We start from the raw sequence: 24,486 nt of genomic DNA, 5'->3' as shown, positions 1-24,486 counted from the left end.
ATATTTCGAAAGTGATACCAACTTAGGATATTCTTATGGAGAATTTGACCCTGATATAAGTTGTTTTTAATTTAAGTGGAAACAGATTAGAGGAACTGCTCTATGCTCATTGAAACTGTCCACATTTCAACCCAGAATACGACGAATGATTTTGACATCACATTTCAAGCAGCTCCCCTATATCATGTGATTTAAATCTAAAAAATTGCCATTTTGTTCAAGTTGATTTTAAATATTCTTTTCACGAACTAGGGTGTGATTACATCAAATGCACAAGTATAATCATTTTAAATTCTCAGAGAAAATTGATCAGATGGACTTTACATTGGGGAATATGCTCACATGTCACGTCACAACATTCAAACTTCTTGAAAATAAATTTTTTAATACTTTTTTTATACAATGGAGTTTCTGGAGACCTTCAGCAGTATATTTCTCTCATTCCTGACATCAGGATGACCCCCCTTAAATTTGTAATATTTCCTATTTAGTATCGATACAGCATAAATGAAAAGGAAGATGTTGCATAGTGTTTATAGTCTTGATTATACTGATAACTAAAAAAAAAAAAAATCCATTATTGATGATCATGCTGTGATGTGAATTGGAATACTCCCCATACCTTTCCAAGTCATTCATCTCGGATTTGTTTTCTATCAAAACCCATTTGATATCAGTGTGGTATATTCCCCTTGAAAGTATTCATTTCAGTAAATTGTTTGCCTTGAGAGAAGTGCATGTATCATTCTGTCATCGAGTGTGTGCTCTTCTTGGGACGTGTCCCTTTCAGACATCTTCCCTTTTAAAGGGCTAGATCTCTTTCTTTTATTCTTCCTTTGTTATCGATGGTCTGATATGCAGCAGACCAAAGACCGGTATCACATGGATGAGTGTTCTAATGCTGCATCGTCCTTCAATAAGCTGAACACCCGTTCACACTAGAGGAGATTTACACAAACCGTATCAAAAATATATATATATTGAGAAATTGTATTCAAGATGTTTTATGAAGAGATCTGAAAAACATTTATGGCCTTTTAGAATGTTCTAAGGAAAGCAAAAAGCATAATTTGATATCTGTGATACGGAAACTTGGTGTAAAGTAATTTGGATGAGTACAACCCCTCCCCCAATAAAAAAAGTAAATTGTGTAGACATGTAAGGAATACGATAGAGACATTTTATTAGATAGTTGACGTCGTAATTACGTATTAGGAACATACACAGACTTCAAGATATTATAGTTTGAACATAAAGTTGGATTAATTCTTTGAGGAATTTTGATATTAATTTTCAGAGTTATGGCCATCATGCCAAGGGCTAAAATAAGGAAGAAAATGATATTCAGTGGAATTTTTGTTCACAATAAGAATGAGAGTGTTCTGCAATTATGTCGTGATACAGATAAGTGTAAATAAAATTTCAAATATAAGACTCATGTTACTATATAGTAGCTTTAGAGATTGAGTTAGATTTCTTTCGCAACTTATTTTCCGACTTCTATTTTCATGTGTGCAAACTAATTTAGAAGGGTTTGTCCTTCCAGATCCATCTCCTTTAAGTTGCTCTGAGTCTGAAGCTCTTTCGTTTTCCATGGTATATGAGTGCTGTTCAACAGACACCTTTATGACATAATGTATACCCTAACAATCATTTCTTTTGTTGTTTTGATCACTGACTTTAATGTTCACTTCACTCTAGCATGTTTACTTCATTTTAGGCCATTATGATGTGCAGTGCATCCAATCTATTGTTCATAAAAAAGAACTTATTGTACTGACAAATATGGATGGAGAGACAAAGAATTAAAAAAAAAAGGGGGTGAGAGAGGGAGTGGGAGAGTAACGAAGAAAGAGAAAGGAAAGAAGCTAGACAGTAACCTCAAATGATAATCATAATCTTAATGTTTTTGATGAATGCTGTGTCATCTAGTGCTTCTTAACCCATCACGCCCTTTTCATGTTGATTCTGGGGTACAAGAAACATTTCAGGAGTTTGCTCCGAGCCATTTTCATGTTATCCATTCAGAGCAGCTGTTGTTTGGCTCCAAAACAGACATATGCTTTATTTAATATAATGTGCCATCCAATATAATAATGAGTTGGATGGTCAGGTTTTATTTTCATCCAAAAGTTATTGAAGAGCTATTTTGTGTGTATGTTTGAAACTGGCTTCCTTGATATTAATGAGGATTAACAGGACACCTTTATACTGATATATAGGGGCGCTCAGGCTCTTACACGTCAATTTCTAAGCCCATTGCTAAATGACTGAGCCATCAAAACGTCAACACCTGGTACTCCCTTAATTGGTAGACTTGGTAGAGCACTCCATCCCTACAATCCTGTCTGTAGGATTCAAGTCTTGCAGGTATGAACGCATCGAGCTCTGATGTCAGAGTCGTCTGCCGTGGACCCCCCCCAAAAAAAAAATGGAAATGATAAATAAATATATAGATAATATAGAAAATAAATAAAAAAATAATTTTCAAAAATCAATGAATAGATATGCTTTTTTTACATAAGATAATGATGATTATGATAAATAGATTGAAACTAATAATAGATGAATACATATGATATTATTTTATAAAAAAATAATTTCTAAACATGAAACAAAAACAAAAAAAGAAAATAATTTAATGATAGACAAAGAAAATGCTGAACAAATATTTGGATTTGTATGTAAACTATATCATATATGCTTACATTAAATTTCTTTGGAAAATTCCATGTGGAATGGATGACCATTTCTTTGCCAGTTTCATTCTGATATGATGTACACACCTATATACTTCCAAAAGGCCTTTCAAATGGTGTTTTCCTTTTTAAAATTATATTCACTTGTATCTCCCCATTTCAAAACTGTCTGTAGTCAGCATGCAGTGTAGCCACTCTTTGAAATGCATTTCCAATTGCACTGACGAGCAATGAATATGTAATACCGCAATTAAGTCTCTTCAAATTTGGCTTTAACTTTGGTTAAGTTAAGTATTGAGCTTTTTATCTTTGATGATCTGATCAATAGAGAGCTTTGGAGTGATGGTGGATCAATACATTCCTGGAAGGTTTTAACTCTAATAATTGATTGTTCACTTAAGGTGATGCTTACACATTGTATTGTTGAAGCCTGTATTCAGTTTTGGTGCAATGATTATTCGCTTTCAAACTTTGTATTCTTTTTCAGGTAACATGAAAAAAATATAAACTATAGGTCACATGATATTCACATATTGAAATCTGATATCTATGGGTAAAATTGATCAAAATGTATGAATTAAAAAAATAATTTCCCCACAAAAAAGACAGAGCTGTATTTTTTATGGTAGTTAGTGAATCTGTTGTCAAGTACAAAATTTCAGAATACAATATATTATATCTTTTTGATATCTTATCACTTAATAAGTGTGTGAAGGGCTTATTATTTTGAAACATAAAAACATTACATTCACCAAAAGAGGGCACTTATTATATTCAAAGAAAATTCAGATTGTCATGAAGAGTCGGTCAATGAACAGTGATTGAATTGGAATATAAGAATATAGTCTCATTTTGTCCAAAGGTGTGAGATGTCCAATTATGTGGACAAACTCATGACAGAATTATGACATTATGATGTCATGACTTATGATGATGTAATGGTATCACTATGAGTTCAAGTTCCAACAGTGTCATGGTGATGGTGTCAATAGCTTGCTTACTCATATCTGGATCAAGTTATCTTGTCTGCTTGGAAGTGTTTGATTGGTTCCCAGATTTTTCGTTGGAAGAATAGATGACAAATAAAAAAAAAATTTGCCTTTTCATTTTTGGACACCTTGTGTCTGACTGACTTTGTCCACAAAGAAATCACCGAGCTTTTTTTGTCTCCTCTCTGAATAACCCGTAATTGTAGTGATTCAGTTGTAATTAAAGGAAATGTGGGGTCACTCTAGTCTAGGACTGCAAAGGTATCCATGCATGTCCACCCCCCCCCAAAAAAAAAAGAAGAGGCGTAAAAGGTTTAGATTTCCAGCCCAGACAACAATGGTATTTAGTTTAAAAGGTTGTTTATTCACCCTTTTTTCCTCCCCAAGACCATATTATGCCACTTAGGGGTGTCATTTACATTATCCTACTCTGTTTATTACGGTAGAAGAATCCGACACCAATAGTGCCATTTAGGGGGTCTACTTTTGAGGTGCTTGGATTAGCATGGGTGATATAGTTTGATTTGCAATTGACTAGGGTAAAGGGATGGGGGGTGTTGATGGTTGGAAATAAGCAGATATAACTTCTACTTCAAGTGAGAATAAGGTTGAACAAAGTAAGGGTGATTTAGCAATGGTTGAGTAAGTTATGTTTGTAATTATTTGATAGAGTTTCTTAACAGCACCTCTGTTCTTGTGACTTTTCAGTTCCAGCTTTCCTATAACTTTACCAGTCTACATTCAGCATTGTGAATATCAGTTTGGGAAGCTTGCCACAGAAACTTATGATCACCTTCCTTTCTCTCCCGCTTATGACTCCACATCAGACTTTGTTTGCACAACCTTGTCTTTCTGCTATAGCGCCCTCTTGTGGGCCCTGTCATATATTGTTATTGCTATATATTTCAGAATATTATTGATCAGGCGTGAAGGAGTATAATCAATCATTGATCAGGACATATGTTTTCAAGAGAAGCCAGTCTCTCTGCTGCATGGAGTAATGCATGCAATCAGCAGAAGCTTCATACTGCTCAACGGAAGCTATGAACAATAGGGCATCTGGTTGATCGGTACTTTTTCAAAAGTGACAGAGACAAAGATAAAAACAAGTGAGGTGGAGAATATGATGTGAAAGAGAGATGGGAAGCAGAGAAATTAAAGGGAACTCTGAATTTTTATTAAGTTATGATATTTTATATATTGGTATAAGAAACCCCAAGAAACTGAATAGTGAAGATGGCGAGAAGAAATCAAGTTATTTCACTTGAGAGAAAAGCGATATTGAAAGTCAGGCAATATTAAAGGATAAGTCAACCCCAACAAAATGTTTGATTTGAATAAAAAGAGAAATATCAAACAAGCATAACACTGAAAATTTCATCAAAATCGGATGTAAAATAAGAAAGTTATGACATTTTGAAGTTTTGCTTAATTTCACAAAACAGTTTACATGTACATTCCCATCTTGGTCGGTATGCAAACGAGGAGACTGATGACGTCATCCACTCACTATCGTGTATTTTATTGTATGAAATATGAAATATTTTAATATTCTCCTCATCGTCAAGTGAAACAATGATTTCCTCCCTGAACATGTGGAGTTAGCATTGTTTAATACTACATGGTTCAGTCAAGTTGGTCCTTATTGTCAAATCTGTAAAAATTGAAATATTGTATATTTCAAACAATAAAAAACAAAAGAAATAGTGAGTGAGGGACATCATCGACTGTCTCATTTGCATGTCACTGAGTTGTGCATATCACTGTTTTGTGAAAAATAGCGAAACTGTAAAAAGTCATAACTATCTCTTTTTTCATCCGATTTTGATGAAATTTTCAGCATTATGCTAGTTTGATTTATTCAAATCAATGTTTTCCTGGGGTGGACTTTACCTTTTTTATATCAATTTAAGAATCCCCCAAGAAACAGAATAGTGAAAATTGACCAGTAGTATTTCTACTTTACAAATTAGAAAGAAAGAGAAGTGATATTGAAAATCAGGCAATGTATGTGATCTATTAAGAATAGGAAAATTAGATATTTGGAGCTGTCATCAGTGAAAGATCAGTTTTTAACATCACATGCTCCATTCCTACTTTGATAATGTACAGAAAATTTCATGAAATATCTATTTTGTGTGTTATTGATTGTAGAGCAGGTGCAATGATAATTGACTTCTGACTGGCAAATCAAAGTGATTTATCCTTGTAACTATGGCAGCAATAACTTATTTCCCCTTGTTAACGAAGACTGACATGAAATTTTCATATTTTGGTCATATATATTGAAGGGAATGTTATTTTTCTTTTCTTCTTTAATAGTAGCTTGTTTTTCTCTCCCTTTTTTCATTTTTTTAATGAAATGAAATATTAAAATAAAGTTAAATTGTGAAATATTGAAGGAACTTTCTACTTTACAGTTTTTACTTTGGAGTTTACTTAAAATATTACACTTTTTGTTACAAAGTTCAAGTTCTCCCTTTCAGATTTTTCTTGTAGGATTTGGTGTTTTCAATTTAACATACATAAATAAGTGACTCTCAGTACCATAGTTTCTTCCCTTGCAAGTGAGGGATAAGCAGAAAAGGGAAGCATTTGAAATTGCACCTGTATGTCTAAATTGGAATATGAAAATGGCGTTAGCAATGGCATTGAATAATTATACCTATAGGGCATTAACCCTTGACAAGACCCCCTCTGGTGTCAGACCCCATTCTCACTTGATTCTTGGTCCGTTGTGGCCAGTATAAATAAAGTGCTTTAACAGGTGGTGTACAATAGACCGAACCTTGATCTCTTTGACTGGTCCAATTTTGGATTTATCTTAATTACCAGTAGTTAGGATTTAGAAGACATTTACCCATGTCTAGAAGCAGAGCTTGTGCTCATCGGGAAAAAGAAGATATGATGAATCGTCATAAGAAAGATAATTGGAAAATGAAATGTCAAACTCTAGGTATTGATCAGGTACATCGAAATGAAAATAGAGAGAAAAAAAATGTGTCCTATTTCAAAAGTATTAAGTGAAGATTAATAGTGTTGATGCTTCACATATATTGAGATTCAGAAAGCAACAAGATAATAACATAAAGCCCACTGGATCAAGTCACTGACCACTGGGAAAATATTTTGTATTTTGGGGTTTGACGTCTGATTTCCAAATGAAGTTCATTTCAAATTAAATTGAAACCATGTATTAGCAGTTTAATGTGGATCTTTTACTTACGTACTTGAATGATTAGTTTTTTGCATTTTGAGGGAACATGTAGACAAGGTCAATAAGAGTGTGAATTGGGTCTTTGGATTGATGAAACGATCTATTCAATCAAATATGTCTCCCATGAAGATATTGTTTGAACTTTCTGGAGGGCGGGGTCCTTTCAACCTTTGAACTTTTGTCTTCCATCATACACAAGCAAGGTCAGTAGAATCAATAGAGTAGGGGGGGGGGGGGGCGGGAAGAAAAAGAACAGAGAGAAAATGAGAGATGGAGAGAGGGGAACAAAGAGAAAGGATGGGGGTAAAAACTTTGTATAAAATACTACATTAATATAATAGGATTATTATGAAGTGGGAAGTAGCATAGACCTAGGTCCATGGAAGTAGGGAGGGGAAACTTTGCTCTTTGAGAAATAAAAGTTTTATGTTTGTTAGAAGGAAAAAAGATGGGGTAGGGGTGAAGAGGGCTTAATGGGGTAAAATAAATTTCTTTTAGGATTTTGAATTGTTTGTGAATAATGATTTCTGCTTCATATAATTATGATCGTAAGATACCAAGATTGTACAACGACATTATGCAAACTGTAGTGCCATACGCTTAATAGTGATGTTCAAATTTAACTTTTGGTTTATTGTGCATGCATTTCATGCAACTTTTGGAATAGTCTACTTTTCTTGAATTTCATAATTGTATTCCCAGTTCTTCATGTGTCTATTTAGACACACGTAATTGCTGATATTGTGAAAGCAAAATTTGTCATTAATATGATGAGTAAACAAACAAATACATGTTATTGTTGAAATATATGTTGGCCTGTGCAGAATAGAATGTTGGTAAATATTCTGGGCCCTCAAAGCTATGTATCAAACCCTCTTCCCATTATTGCTTATAAGATGTACTCCACTTGTAATTTTATTACGCCGATTTGGATATTAACATTCTTCTCTGACATTGAATGGGGCCTATCCTAGGCATTTTGAAATTCAAGTGGATTTCCAGAGGTTTTTTAGTCCTAAATTTATTTTGGTAATACTGGTGAACTTGACATTTATAAGCAAATAGTAAGATGTAAGAAACCACTTGTAGAAATGCCATTGTTCGTTTGTTTTCTTTAATGGAATGCTTACATCATTCTATACACACTGAAACTTGTGTGAAGATGATATTTTTTCATCACATGACTATCACATTGTGACTTACATGGGCGCAGATCATCCCCAAACACACCAGATTTATGAGAAAGTAATGCAAGTGGCAGTTAAAACTTGGGTTTGTTCAAAATAGTGTTTGGATAAATCATAGCTTTCTGAAGTTCATGGTAATTCTAGATTCTACCAACTCCTCCCAAAAGTTCAGCTTACTTCTGAGTCATCATCCAAACTCTGTTTAGCCAGAAGAAGGGTAGGATTGACCAATCAGAGAACAGCCCTCGGGGCTATGGCACTCTGATTGGCTGTGAGCTCATACATGTGGGTGGAGCTCAAATAGTTGCTATTGTATGTCTGCACCGAGGGAGATGACTCATTCATGAATATTCAATAGGGAGACCCAAGGTTGACTTATTGGATAATAGTCTAAATTCAGACCCAAAGGAAGAACATAATATTGCTGTTATTGAACTTGTCAAGCAAACTTGGCAGATATAGATATGTGTACAACTGTTCTATAATATAAAGACTTGAGGTGTCATGAACTGTTTTATTGGTCAAGTTGGTCACCATATAAGACCAGAGAGTCACAAACATGTCTGGAAATGATGGATGGATAAGCTTTGAGGAGAGTGGAGCATGTAATTATTGCGTTACATGCCTGTTTGCATGAATTCATCAGTTGATAATGAGTTTTGATGACAACCTTTAATAGCTGATGATCGTAACATAGAAGATGGATGTTGGTGGATTGCAATTACTTATACCAGTTTACAGCATGTAATGTATGAAACTGATACATGAAAGCCTTTGGTTCGATAATGTGAATTGTATTAGATGATCATTCTAGCAATCCAATTTTACAATGTAGTAGTTATATTCATCTGATGATTCTTTATATATTTTTTTTTTGACAGAGATTCGTTTTGTTTTAAAGTCCAGCAAAGTAATTATAATTATTTTGTAATCGTATCAATAACTATTATTTATATACATGTTAGATCACACATTTCACATAAAATTTGCTTATGAATATACTTATTTATTTCGTTTGCCATTGAATTCAATATCTTGAAGAAATAACCTTTAAATATATTTACCAAAACTTTTCATGAGCTTCAAATTGTGTAAATAGAAATGTATAAAGGGATTATAAAGACAAGATCAAAACAAAATGTTTGAATAGACATCTTATTAAAGAAACCAATATATGATCTGCATTTACCTCATAAAAAATGTTATTATGGTATAAAGATATGAAAAAGCATAGGAGACATCAATTGCTTTATCAGAAATCTCCCCATGTCAAAATTTGCCAATTTATGATTTCAGAACCTTTACTGATCTCACAGTGTTCATAACCGCCTCAATTTCCGTAGAATTTTCCACTTTGACCATTTTGGTTCTCATATTTCTCCAATTATGCTTCAATAAATTCTGTATCAGTCCATCTGTCAATCAATGTGGGGATTTGCTTACACTTTGAATGGATCTAAATGTTCTTGTCGATTTGGAAAGAGTTGAACTGGTTTGATAATATTAATAAGGCAAGATAAGATGTTTATAAAGCTCCTAGTAATTGAGAATAAGAAATGGCTCCTTCTCTTTGACGTCTAGATGTCTGAACTTTGAAAATGTATTAAAAAGAAGAATGAAATAAAACTTTATATAAAGTAAACATCAATCAATAGAAAAGTAAACAGAGATGTACGTGTTGTAGAATTTTATTTCATATCTTCCAATTTGCATGTGAAATTGCAAGGAGAGTTTGAAGATAGTGATCACCATCTTTTGTGCATACTCAGTCACCGAAACCTGCTCTGTATTGATTTGGGATGGGCGTAGATTATCTATAATGGAATTATTTGACAAATGGATGTCACACAAACTGTTACAAATCCCCTTCTTTCTGAAGTTTTCAGCTACTTCATGTTGTTAGAAAATTGAAGCGATGTCTAAAGCTGGGAATCCTATTTTGTTAAATATTGTCGTGCGTGGAGGTTACGTGTTAGTAAGATTCGTATTGCATTCACACACTAGAAAAGGAGAGAAGGGTACCTTTTCAGAATGTAACCATAATCATTCATGAGGGGGATTAAAAAAGAGCAAAGATTTCAATAAAGGGTCTATAGTCAATTCATGGAACAAAATCCCTCAGAAATTAATGTGATAAAAATAAGTTTCTTGTCCTGAACCTCCCCTCGCTGTGCAGAAAATGAGCAATGCACAATTCCTATTTGGGGTGATTTTATAATGGATCCTATTTGTGTATCATTGGTTTCACTGCCCCTGCCAAGCATCATCATACAAGTTATTATTTCATTTCAGTCGAAAGTAGAAAGGGGGAGGGGTAGTGAACTTGCATTTTACAGTATGTAATTTGTGATTATGTGCTATTGATTGCAAACTTTGAAGATTCATAATTTCATTTTGTATCAAAAATTTGCTCAAATATTTACACTTTATTCAATCCATTGTCTACTGTTGCTAAAAGAAAAAAAAAAAAATTTCATTAATAGATGAACTATGAAGGGTTTATCTCTATGCATGTAGTTAAGCAATGTGAAATAAGAGGGAAATATAATTTACAGATGCCACTCACTGGGAGCAGTTTGCCTTGTTACAAATGAACTGTTGAGAAGTTCAAGTCCAAATTTGCATTGAAACAACTTTTTTTTTCAAGAAATCATTGAAACCATGGTCTTGCATTGTGACATTTTTCATTGGACATCAGAGATTGTTAATGTCAAATCTACAAGTCTTGTTATAGTAACAAATGCACAATTTTTTCTTAACAAGTTTCCATCAGCCAATCAAATCACCTGATTTCAGTAGCTTTAAACTGTTATTGCAAATTTATTATTATAACAAGTTTTATGAAACAGGGGATCCATATCTTATCTCAAAATTACTCAGAAGGACTTCTGGAGAGGAAGGTGTGAGGATCATTTCTCATATATTAAAAATTCATTTGGTTAAAAAATCTGAAAGTGATTTTCACCATAGTCTGTGAACGCCCCAAGCCCAGCCAAAAGAAAAACCTTACCATTTGCCGACATTCGGGTTTTTCATTATCATTTGTGTTCCTGTGCTGTCTAGGTTCAGACTTATTCATCCCTTGCACAGACCTAATATGATTGGGGATCTTTTCAATAAAATGAAGTGTATATAAGGATTTAGAGGTCTGATACATAGACTATAACAGTCCTATTGTAAACAGGATCTTCTGTAGAAAGAAAAGAATAGAAAGTGTCTGTAAGGGTAGACTAATGTTGACCAGTCTTTGTATTGGTGGTATTGAGCGCACACAAGAGTGCTCAGCGTGTTGTATGCATAGATGGCTGTGCTATAGGACTGATCAGAGTGGGAGGAAGGAACAGTAGGACATTTCTACATGGCTACACATAGATTAGAGATCGAATAATACTAATAGTACTCCTCGTTACCGAGTATTCATCGTTTATAACAACTGAATAGGGCCAGGGGGAGAGAACCACATCATACCAGGCCAGCATCAGACTCTAGGACCATACTGGATATAATGGAATTATCGTAATGTAATGTTAATCAAGCAGTGGTGTACTGAAATAGAGTAAGTGAAAACACAGTCTGTAGGTTTATATGGTCATGATGATGATGATGGTGGTGAAAGTGTGTTATGAATAAGAGTGCACGCATGTCTGTGTCCAGTGCAGTGACCTAGGGCTACAGGTTGTTTTTATACATATTGGGCCTACATGTCTTTCAAGATATTAATGAATATAATATAAGTCACTAGCTGTCATCACAGTGATTGATGCAAGTTTATATATTGTATTCTAATATGTTTCATCAACGATGTCATTTATTGTTTACCTTGTTTTTTTTCAAAATAATACATGCGCAAAGGCTTATATTAGCATAAGCTATATTCAATGCACTGGCCTACCCAGTTGCACACCATAGATCTGTATGTGTATTTAAAATAATATTACTTCGATTTACGTATTATTGGTAGGCCTTCATAGATATCTTGATTCTTGATTTGCATGACAGTGTAAAATATTTGGCCTACATTTGCAAGAAAGAAAGTTGAGGATTATTAGAAATTAGATAAGAAATTAGATGTGATTAAAATTAAAAAGCAATGTTATTATAGCACACATTCCTGTATCTGCATACATGTATGTTTCAGACTCCAATTTGTTAAATTTCACCCCTAGCTTGGAAAGAAAGTGGGGTTATTATTACAAAGATTTAAATTCATTCATCAATTGACCATCAATTTTAATTGATTCTTCCTTTTTTAAACCAATATTATAATTCAAAGTAAGTGGGAGATCTGCTTGCATAATAAACTTGCAATATTACACCAGTGGCATTGACCACAGGATGAATCATACTAATAAGGACCATAGAATGGTATTTTTAAGAATTCATCATTCCTCATTAGTGGAATAGTTGCCAATTAAACCAACAAAAAGAGGAAGGGACTATATAGATTCGTTTACAATATGCCTTTGATATCATACTTTTGATATAAATGCATATAACATTACAGCTGAATACGACACGATGGAAAAAGAAAAGAACTAAGTATGAAATGTTGAACATAATTCACTCTTAAGAGAAAATTCTCATGATTTACAAAGGGGAATTATTTAATGCGTGTGGAAATCCTTTTGTTTTTGTGTTTTACTGTACTCGGTTGTTTACAAGCCATAGCACAGGGAAGCATACCAGTAGTAGGCCTTTCTCAATATTGACTTATTTTAGGTCAAAGTTACTAGCAAGGGCAAGGTGATATTGATATAATACTACAGCTTGAGATATCGATATCAAATGTGCATTCAAGGCTAGGGTTCTGCAACCCTTCTGTGTCTGGTGCCGTAACCTTTAAGTAAATTATACCAAGTGATAAGTTCATAGATCGGTCTACTTGTATAAGTCAATAATGAATATATAGCCAGTTTTTATAAAAAAAGACATCTAATAAGCATACAATAATAAATCAGTTGTAATTTAGGTGCTGGTAGCATCACAGCATGTGTCCTGATACTGATACTTTGGATGTTTATCTCTCTGCTAATATCTGAAAAGGAATTCTTTAGCATGGCTGGTTTTGTATACATTATTTTGTGACATATCATCACACATTATGTGCAAGTGTTGCCTAATGTACTTAATTGCTTTGCCATGAGTGGACTCTTTCTATGAATTTTTCAGGATAGTTTCCTACAAATTGATTTGTTACAATTTTCTTGTTTAAAAGTCCTTGTGCCATATTTACAAAGTGACATCATTCACTGGATGATCATCTTTCTGCTGTTCCTTGTAACTGTATAATCCTGTGGACTTCTGAAGAGGTGTGTATCAATTCTGTGACGTAGGCCATACATATATTCAGGTTTCATAATTACAAAGGGAAATCCATGAAGTACATAATCACAGTTTAGCGACCCCCCCTCTCAAATAGATGCAAACTCTTATTATTTTCTTAGATCAGACCTTCTTCAATACATAAACCCTTAGAAGTGTTGAAGTGGATTATGGCATCTGCATGGTCAACAGGCATGGGTCTGAAGTAATAGTCTCCCAGCTCTACATGTAGCGGACATGGGTGGAATGATATCGCAAGACACCATAGAACGGTGTACGTTGGTCAGGGTATATTACAAGGCATGTAAAGAACTCTCATCAGGGCTGGACTGTAAGGGGAGACAGGAAACCTGGCTACCACGCTGACAGCTTTATTAGTTCAGTGTGTCACCTACACCCCTCAATCTATCACCATCTCATTAAGACCCCCTCCCCACCCCCATCCTGGATTTGACATTCATTCCATTTGTGTAGATTATAATAAATGAATTTAAAAAATTGTAACAACGCTTAATTATATCAAATCAATACTCCACAGGCCCACCCCATCCTGGAATTGATATCAATCCTATTAGTTTTGATGACAGTTGATAAAGTTTTAACGAAACTTGATTAGATCAAATAAAGACCCCCCCCCCTTGTTCCAGAAATCAAGATCAATCCTATTTAATAAGATCAATATTACCACCTTTTACTTTTCACCTCAGTAACAGCCCACCCTTCCCCCATAAAATTCTATTCGCACTCTGCAGTGTCTCTCAACCTGGTCGAATGCACCTGTCCGTCTACATCTATTTTACCCTTTCCCCTTCTCCACCCTGAAATTTAATACCCAGTCATTGTAGTTACTGAAGACTCAAGTCAAGATCCTATCCCATTAATAGTTCAACTTGTTTCAGACATTCACCTGATATCATGCATAACAGCCCCACCCCCCCTTCAATAAATGATACTGTTTCAAAAATATACTCCCCCCAAAAAAATATACATGTATACAGATCCAGGGATGGAGCTATCTCAGATACAGAACATGTTTTTTACCCAAACTTGTATACACATACTGTATATTAGTCTCCTGTGGTATGTGTGCCACCTCCCCCCTCCCCATTTTCAAAATTATACATACATATAGGTCTTTTCTTTATAGCTGAGATTTATTTCTTTTCTTTTACTTTGCTTGTTAACTTTTATACACCTGCTGATACCCTACATGACCTCTCACAATTTCTTCTCAGGTTTTTCTATAAGTAGTCCTGTTTATTGTAATAAACATATATTTTCCATTGAGCTATAGATAAACATACATTTTTTTCTGTATTACCAAGCACAATATCAAATGCCTCAATAGAGTATGAAGTCTGTCATGGGATAATGACTTTGAATAACAAACCGTGAGTCATGCTTGCTAGCTCTATAAATCAATATTGATTATTTGATTTGCCACTTTGAAAAGGGAACTTCCGTTTGATGCAAACCAACTGTTTCTCTTCTGTTCCTTTTCATAAAAACACATTAGATCATGAATGTTTATGATTTTCTTAAACTGACTTCTGTCAAGAATTGAAAAGGAAGCTTTCCTAACCACTTCATTGATTATGCATTGAGACTTGAGGGAATCTTTTGATTTTTACCTTTGAAATATACTTGAAACTCTTATTTTTACTCATTGTTTTTCAATAGAATAAGTAGCCAATTGGGGAAGGAAACTTCTTCCTCATTAAATCCCCATATTAATGTAAGGATTTGTACTTATAGGAGTAGCCTACCAAGTATCTTTCATTAAAAATCTTGAATGAGTTCATGAAGCCCTACACTGGAAAAAAGCTGTTTAAAATTGTAAGCATGTTGTTTAAGCCAGTCACTCCAACAACTTTTTAAAAAACTTTTAAAACAATTGTTTAAGCTTTTTAAACAACTGTTTAAACTTTTCATACAAGTTGTTTAAAAAGTTTAAACAATTACAAAAAAGTTTAATCAACTTGTAGTTGAGTGACAGGCTTAAACAATGTGCTATTTTTTTTAAACTGAAGATATAATCAATATCATATTCTGCTCTATATTGAATGGAATGCATCTGTTATGTCTCCAATTGGCAAACATGAATGTAATTCGAGAAAAAGATAATCAATCATGAAGCAATGCAGTCTTGAAGAAAATAATTTTCAAGCTTGATACCCCGAACAACAAAAAAAGAATAGATTGCTGGAGTTGGGGAAAAAATAAGAAAGTTAACCACATTCAAGATCTAAAATTTTCATTTTTTCTGGAGAGAAATCATCCCTATCATTCTTGCAAGTTTGTTGGCAATGCCAAATTGGCAATGAAAATCTGTTACAATTGTTTTTGAGATTGTCTGACTCCTGTTTGGGACAAGGCTGTTCTATCACCTGAACTACTAATACATTCATGATAATGTCCAGTTATGCAATTTTCACAGAAACATGCATACTATGATCAGCATGGACTATCATGGCAGAAGTTGTGTTTGTATTTAAGCTTTTATCAATTCAAGGATTTTCATATTCAGGACTATCTATTTGATTGTTTCTAGTATAAGTTGTGATGTGATTGTCTTTCTCACATTGAAATGCCCAAATATATCATCGCTGTCACCACTAACTGGCATATGCTTTAGCATAAAGAAGTCGATTTCGAATAAGTGGCATGAAAAGTTTCATATTTTTCAACTTTATATTTGGATGTGTTAGTAAACAGAAATTACACTGAATTTGATAAGTAATGAAACTACATGACTCTGGCTTTTTATCTGAGTGTCTTTTTTTTTTCTTCAGAATTAGCTTCCAAAGCCAAGGGAAAGATCACCCAGACAGCATCTTGGTTTAATTTAGGGTAGAAAAATGATGGCAAAGATCTATTAAAAGAATTATAGACATTTATTTGCGATTCCAAAAATGTCATTTTCTTTGACAAATGGGACAGCTGTTCACATGTGACATCACAAACTGAAAAATTGAAAAAAAAATCATAACTGAGAAGTTCTTTGATGGATTTTTGTCAAACATTCTTTGATGTTTCTTCCATCATCCTGTACTTATACAAATCAACTTGGGTGATCTTACCCTTTAAGTTCATGGCGAAACATCTTCATTTCACTCAACAGTAAGGAAGATCCCTGATCTGGACATTGAATGGAGGTTGGTCACTCAGATCTAATCAAACATTGAGATGGTATGCTTGGTAAACATGACCATGTTTGATGTGCCCTTCTTTAATGCCTAGCGATAGGGTCAGTCTGCTTTACAGCTTTATTTTCAGCTTGCGATTATCATTTATCGGTATAGAAAGGTGGTGAAAATGAAAGAATGATTGCAATACCTGAAAGGTATCAAATTGTTCATCATATTTACACTTTACATGATAATTTTTAGTCGGGTATCTTACAGGATGCGTATAGGTTTTAGCGTAAGTGAGGACACAACCGTTCTTGGGGAAGCGATCTTCGCACATTTAGAGCGCGCTACTCCACACACTGTGTGTAGAATGTCTACACTGCGGTTTCCAATGGGAACGCTAGCAAAGCGATCTTCCAAACTGGTTTCTTGAACCAGTTTCCAGTAAACTACATGTAGTTTTAGAAAGTGTAATGAGAACAGTGTCATATGGAACATAGATGCTATAAGTGGACTACAAACAATCTCACTAAATTCAAATTCAAATTTATTTATTTCACTTCCATCAATTGTACATACATGAATTGTATACCATATATAATAATGTATACCATATACTAATAATCCCCCCCAAAAAAAAAAAAAAACTGAACGAGTAAATTTCACTACTTTTAATGAGACTTATGATCCTAAAGCATCGTATGCTTCCTATGATTAGAAGTGGGATAACTTCTGCTAAAGTACCAAATGCTGTGATCATGTTTATTGTGAAATGGTGATGCGATTGGCTCTTTTTTGTATTGTAGTGTAATCATATACTATTCTTGTACATGTATTTTGATAAATAAATATGTGATCAAATACAAAATACACCATTTTGTATCTCTTGATGATTCATCAAAATATATCATGGAAAAAAGTCAAAGGCCATGAAATGATTTCTCAATGGTGGTGAAATGATACAACTGAATGGTATTTCTATTCCCAATGAGAATTTTTTTTCCAACTTGGTTGATTTAATTAAAGAAGCATGAAAACCAATCATGCTTGTAACCTGACTAAAAATATTGATATTGATACGGCTGACGGATTTTGGTTTCTTGTTTTGCACCTGTATTCTAATATTCAGACATATTTGCATTTGTTATTACAAAAAAATTATGTATAATACATGTGCATTAAATGCACGGTACTCGTGTTGTTACATGGTTCTCGACTTCAATGCTCAGGACTATTAATTTATGAATGTTTCATTAATCTCCAAGGATGCAATCGCTTACAACTTGTCAAGATGAAGATCTTATTTTAGGGCCATTCTGAAAAAAGTAAAAATTCATGAAAAATCTACAGTTTTGATTAGGTTTGATCTACAGCCTCACACCCATTTATAAATGAACACAGACATACAACGTACATGGTACACTTGTAAGTTTCATCTTCGCCCAATGGTCGGGAACTACCTGATCTGAATAAAAGCGGAATGCAATTTCAAATGATTATGTTACAGATGTAATTTGGTTGTGGATGATGCTACAGTAAAATATTTGAGGATAGAATATATTTGTTGTTTTGTATAGTCTAGGAATTTGAGAGTTTAATATGATTAGGTTCTCATCATCAACATACAGTAGATGGATAATACATCAGTGATCATGTAGGCCTACTGTGCAACAGTTAAAAACATAAACAGGCTTCCCGGTCAAGTTTGTTAAAGGGGAAATTCACCCAGACAAAAAGTTCATTGTAAAAAATAGCAGAATAGATAATGATAAATATTGGCAAAGGTTTGAGGAAAATCCATCAAAGAATAAAAAAGTTATTAGAATTTTCATTATTTGATTTGTGACATCATACAGTATATGCGAGCAGCTCTCCTACATGTACATATTGTATAGTAAAAAAATCAATGAAATGTCATTTTCTCACAAAATTGAAAATGTTTTTTATTGTACCTTCAGTATATCAATTAACAAATTATTTCAAACCTGCGCCTAAAATGAAAATAAGAAATAAGTCATCATGAACCATTCAAAAATGAAATTTATGTATTTTTATTACATAACATATGGGGCTGCTCATTTATGTTTCAAATCCAAAACTTAAAATTCTGATAACTTTTTTATCTTTAAGGGATTTTCCTCAAACTTTCACCCTTTTTAAAATTATTTTTCCAAGTATTTTAAAACAAACTTTTTTTAGGGTGAACTTGACCTTTAAGCCATCCAAACCAAAATACATCATGATGGTAGCTTTATATCAGAAAAAATGACCTGATGATATACTGTAAAAAGAAACCCTGACTGAGCATTGACCTGCTTTTTGGCCATCGTGTTTTAGTGGTCATAATTTATATTCCCTGGTAGGCCAGCGGAAGAACAAGGACAAATGGAGTTCATCGACTTGTAGGCTTTGCATGATTTTGTCGATCTATTCGATAATTATCTGAAGTTCATTCTGGATCATGTCTGCTCATATGGATGGAGGACTCTTTATGTAAATTGTAATGTCTAGCTTTTTCTGAAAGTGATATGAATGGTGGTAAAAATTTTAAGATGAAAATACTTGATAACCTTGATAGAATTTCACATTTTTACGGAAATAAATTTTTGATACAAAAACTCTCACAATAGTCAAATGGAGTTGTTGATGTCGAATTAATGGCAATAGATTTCTTTTTCATTTCCATAGAAGAATAGTGTGCTTATAAGCATCATTGGGTATCTGTTTATTAATTTCTTTTACCAGTGAATATATAAACTTGTATCACAAATATGGCTGAACACAAGGCATGTACATGTAGGTTGCACACAAAATATTGCCTTTTAAACTCTATTCCCTTGTCATTTACAACATCTTGCCCATTTTACTGGATCAAAATCAGTAGCTGTCAAGCCAAACCTCAGAAAGATTGTTTCTAAAGAGATGAATTATATATTTCTCTTCAGAGGAAATTCCAGACATGAAACATATCTTACCGTTGCCATGGTAACTGTCCCATGATACTCCCATGGCTCTCTATGATTCATAATCCCATTTTTAGAGCCCTGTTGATATGCAGCAGTGATTCCCCACGTCTCAAAGTGCAAACAGTCCAGACACATTATGTACTTCCTAGTTTGTTGGAATGTCACTAGCATTTCAACAGAAAATATATTTTTCTTATTTTATGTTTTTTTTCTTCTCATCCTCTTGATTGATTCATGTATTTTCCATCCTTTTATTCACTCATTTGTTTATTTATTCATTCAGTGTTATTCTAATTACATTTCATCAATTCTTATAATTGAATGAATGAATTATGAACTTGCTATAAAGCATTATAAAATAAAGTTGTTGCAATATTCAGGTACAACAAATCAAAACACAAACTTGATCAACTTAAGACAGAATAATATTTCATAGCAATTCAAGGCCTTCAAAACCCCATTTTAATTATGAAAATTAGCCAGGCCCACGTGTAGCAATATCACTCATAGATTAAAAGAGAATTAAGAGAGCATGAATCCTTGCTATAGCCCATAACATGGAATGGCTTCAGTGGATTTTATATTGATATATGTATTGATATTATGCAGACATATACATGTATTCATGGCGCTAATAGCTCCATGATGTATAACCATCATATCTTAACAAAGTTCTGCCAATCATGCAGACATGCATCATGCTCAATATTGGTTTTCATTTTTACATTTTTTACATTTTCTGAAGTTATTTGTAGAATACCAGTAATTTTATTGTCCATTACTTGGTTAGAAGTATATATTTTTGTCGTTAATGTCTATGTGTAGTGCATGTAGCCGTTCAATATACCAGTAGTCATGTTGGCCTCCGAAGCACGTCTGAATTTTCCCTGCAATATCAAGCCATGCTAGATGATAAATGATCACCACTGACTTGATAATAAATTAACAGCACAGGCTCAGGTGGCTTTTGCACCAGGAGAAAGCCAGTCTACCCCATCTCGAGTCTAAGCTCATACCCATTCCCTTATGAATTCTATTGATTAGCAGTTGGTATCTTCAGCATCACCAGATGATATAATAATCGGGTTTCTTCTTCCAATCATCAGGGGTTTCGTCTCAGTTTGAAAAAAAAAATCTTCTGTCGGTGATAGACCCTACTAGTTGGTAACCCCAGAGTATTATTATCATCCCCCTTTCCAATGATGTGATAGAATGTGAGCCCTTTTGTTTTTAGGCCTCTTTGGCCAAATTATGGGCAAAATATGGAGAAATTATTTCTTTGCAGGCGAGATTTTTTCTCCTTCAGAAGGAAAAATCACCTGCCGTTTACCTGGAAAGCTCTTGAAATGACTTTCACTCAATGAGATTCACTATTCATACTATGATTGCATTCACAACATTATAAACAAGAATCTAAAATGTGTATTTCATACAAAATACTCAATTGACGTATACATATTTATTATATTTTTCAGGGCCTTCGAGGGTTCACCAGCCCGGTGACGCAGCGTAAGCTGCGCGATCGTCGTCGTACTCAGCAAAGGATGCTACCGCCCCCTAGCAACACTTTGAGAATGCCTCGACAACCAAGACCAGGCCGTATGGCCGTCATTGTTGAATCGTTGAAGAATGGACTCCTGTAAGTATTCAAAGTTATTGAAGGGTTTTTTTAAAAGTGAAATCTTGGATCTGTGTCATTTGCAATAATGTGATCAATTTTAATCAAACTTAACTATGGAAAGCGAGTAAACTGTAACATCAATTCTTTATAGATCTCAAACATTTAGTCTGATCAATGTGGTCATAATGATTAAAATTTAACCTATCATCCCAGGCCGGGAGCTTGAATTTTTTTATGGGGGGGGGGGGCGTTCTGAATCATAAAAAGTGATCTTTTGTAGTTTTAGATCCGGTTTTCGCCGATATTGCTATAGGAGGGCCGGAAAAATATTTTCATCCATATTTTCCCTGATTCGCTGGTAAAACCGAACCAAAGACTGAAGGTGAAGTACATAACTCCCCCAGGCTACCTGCTTATAGACTGCCAAAAATCATCCAATGACCAGTACTACATGTAGGGCCCTACCTTATCACTGGCTTTCAATAGTTGATTTTGATTTGTTTCTTTGTTTTTAATCAGTACCTTTTTTTATAGATGAGGCCCGAGGGAGGATGATATGAAGATTGTTGTTGGTGTGATTTTTACAGACAAACTGGGTATCAACTGGTCAGATGCAAGGATTTTAGTAGGGTGTAGCAGTTATCGGTAGAAGTCACCGTCAAGAAGTTTCATGAATAGCTCCTGTGGCCATGTAAACTCTGTTTTGAGTTGGTTATCAATCCTAACCATTTGATAAACTACTTTGAAATTTGAAAGTACTTTAACTACCTTAATGTTCATCCCTTTTCCCCTCTTCCACAGGTTAAAGTCTTTAAGGGACATGAGGGAAACATTAATACCCATTTCATGAATTCTTGAATACGCTATTTCAATTCATGATAAGTCGAGGACTAGAATATAAAGCCATATTATTTAAGTCGTCATTTTAGGAGGACTGGAGCTGCGCTCGATCCGGATCCAGTCGTCTTTCTTGAAAGTCATGAACAGGAATCTCAAATGCTGTAATGGGGCTTACTCTGCAGTCTTGTTTCCCATGTGCATACAGTGCACTGACTTTTCATGTTGATAAAGTACACTTTTTCCTCACTGCACTTGTAAAAAATAATACGGACTCCTTTTCAATTCATGAACGCAATTTTTATTGCCAAGCTGCATCCAGTAGTCCGGATTATTTGAGGGTGAATTAATCAAACATTGGTATAAGTTACTAATAGACAGCTCAATACTGAAGGAAGAACAACTTACGTCCCTTCTAGTGTTGATTAAGATTAAAATTAGGCGGTTTCAAACCGCCTCGATCACAAGAATCCCTGTTAAATTACGAGAACATTTTTAGGCTAAAAAATACCCATTAATTATTCCTGCATTCACACCGCCCCGAAACATAACCTTCGGGATAAATTCCTGAAGTTAGGAGCATGCGCAGTATGGTCTGTTAAGCAGGCAAGGCGCGAGATTCAAAACCACTAGCCCAGCAGCCACCAACGGCACCCGCACCCAACAACACGCTGGGCTAAAAGTTCCCGTAAATTGCTTTCATATTGCCAAAATACCTGCAACCTTGGAAAAATCCCCGCGAAAGTTCTCGTAATTTCGCCAAGTACCTACTATTTAGCGGGTATTTTCTTTCGGGGAAATTTCGCGTTGTTTGCTTTCACATTACCAAAATACCTGGTATTTTCTGATCGGGGTAAATTTCCCGATCAGAGAATACCTGGAACTGACGAACTTCGAGGCGGTCTGAAACCACCTATTGAAATACACCTGTTTCACTTTCCATACAATTTAGGGTCATCAGGGATCAAATGGCAGGATTCATAACAAATGGGCAGAGATTAATTGACCAAGTTCTAGACAAGATGATAAGCCATGATTAATTGATATACTCTTATTGTTAATTGATAGGTAATAGTTATACATGTACAGTATATACAATGGTGCTGAAATGTTGGTGAACCCCACCAGAAAATCAACTCTTTCATGCCAAGTGTTGAACATAGACGACAACGCTACAATGTCCAGTATCCCAGAGAAATCAACCATATTACATGTAATATTTTATCACCTGACTTCACAATTAAATATTTAAAAGGTGGCAGAATTTGAACACTTTTGAATAATTATGCTCATTTTCTGGTGGGTTCACTTATTTAGCACCACTGCATACTCCATGGTATAATGCCATCATGTCTTAGTTTTAGGTCAACAATTTTTTTAAATTTCATGCTTAGATTCCAAAGACAATATTTCTGATAGACTAATGAACTTAAGTCTGATTGCACCACCAATCTGCATTGTATAATTACTTTCACTTCTGTTCACAATGATAATGAATACTTTGTTGCTCCTTTATGTTGACCAGGAGCCCGTAACGCAAAACTTGGCAATGATCGTAGAACATTTTTCTGCAATTGATTGCATTGACTACAATGTACAATCAATCGTGAAAATCAAGCACACGATCAATCGCTAACCTTTGTGTTACAGAACTCAGTATTCATTTTAACCAGGACTAAACATTCATTTTTTTCTAATAAATTTTATTTTACATTTATTGAAATTCAAATGTATTGAAATCAAACTTAACTTCATGTGTGTTAACACTGATTACCTGTCTTTCTTTCTTTCTTCAACAGAGATCTGTTATATACATGTAATTATGCAGCTTTCTGGTTTATAATTGATTGTCTTCTTTGTTATTTATGACATTAACTATTATCTATTTGATTTTCTTTGGATTAACAGTGACTCGATACGGACCAGCAATGAGAAGCTAGAGATGATGAAAGAACATCAAGAAGAGACAAAGACTACAGATAAATCAAGACAGGGATTCCATTACAATTTGGACAAGGTAGGTTCTATATCCACTCCAAGAGCTCCCCCTTTTTAAGATATATTTATTTTTTATTTTACAGAGCTACATGAAAAAAAAATGCATGAAAAACCAGTAGCCTCGATTCTAGCATTCAGTAGGTCAAGAGGGGAATCCATTTCCCGGTTGGAGCTGTCTGTGAGCATGGGTATCTTTTTTTTTTACTACTACACATGGAAACAGGAATTCCTGTTCCCTTTCCTCTGCAAATTTATATTGTGGGACTTTTTTCCTTTTAACAGAATGCCTTTCCAGGTATGAATACATGTAGTTGTAACCAAAAAGACCCAACATATTTGAAATTGATTACCAAAGAATAAAACCTCATAAAAATGTCATCCACAGAAAAGTAACAATGGAAAAAGTTTGCTTTATTGAATATGTAATTCAACCTTGATAGATGTGCAAACTCGCAGTGTAAACAAATGAATTGTGTTTACACTCTACATGTGTGTCATCCCATTGTTGCCATAGACTTT

At 34.3% G+C, this 24,486-nt stretch overlaps 1 protein-coding gene across 2 annotated transcripts in view; it reads left to right on the top strand.

Moving 5' to 3' along the window:
* The first annotated feature begins 11,385 nt into the window (after positions 1-11,385).
* Positions 11,386-24,486, top strand: part of LOC129254028 (rho family-interacting cell polarization regulator 2-like) — a 33,878-nt gene continuing 20,777 nt past the window's right edge. Inside the window, exons 1-3 of one of the 2 annotated variants that reach the window (XM_064095099.1) lie at positions 11,386-11,648; positions 20,987-21,150; positions 23,878-23,986. In XM_064095099.1, coding sequence (XP_063951169.1) covers positions 21,056-21,150; positions 23,878-23,986 — 204 coding nt within the window. In that variant the 5' untranslated portion in view covers positions 11,386-11,648; positions 20,987-21,055. The remainder of the gene's footprint in view (positions 11,649-20,986; positions 21,151-23,877; positions 23,987-24,486) is intronic. The other variant, XM_064095098.1, reaches the window with a different exon arrangement.

This window comes from Lytechinus pictus, chromosome 2 (genome assembly GCF_037042905.1).
Source record: "Lytechinus pictus isolate F3 Inbred chromosome 2, Lp3.0, whole genome shotgun sequence".
NCBI classification, from domain to species: domain Eukaryota; kingdom Metazoa; phylum Echinodermata; class Echinoidea; order Temnopleuroida; family Toxopneustidae; genus Lytechinus; species Lytechinus pictus.
Note: the sequence above shows the minus strand (reverse complement) of the source record. Positions and strands in the feature narration are given on the sequence as shown.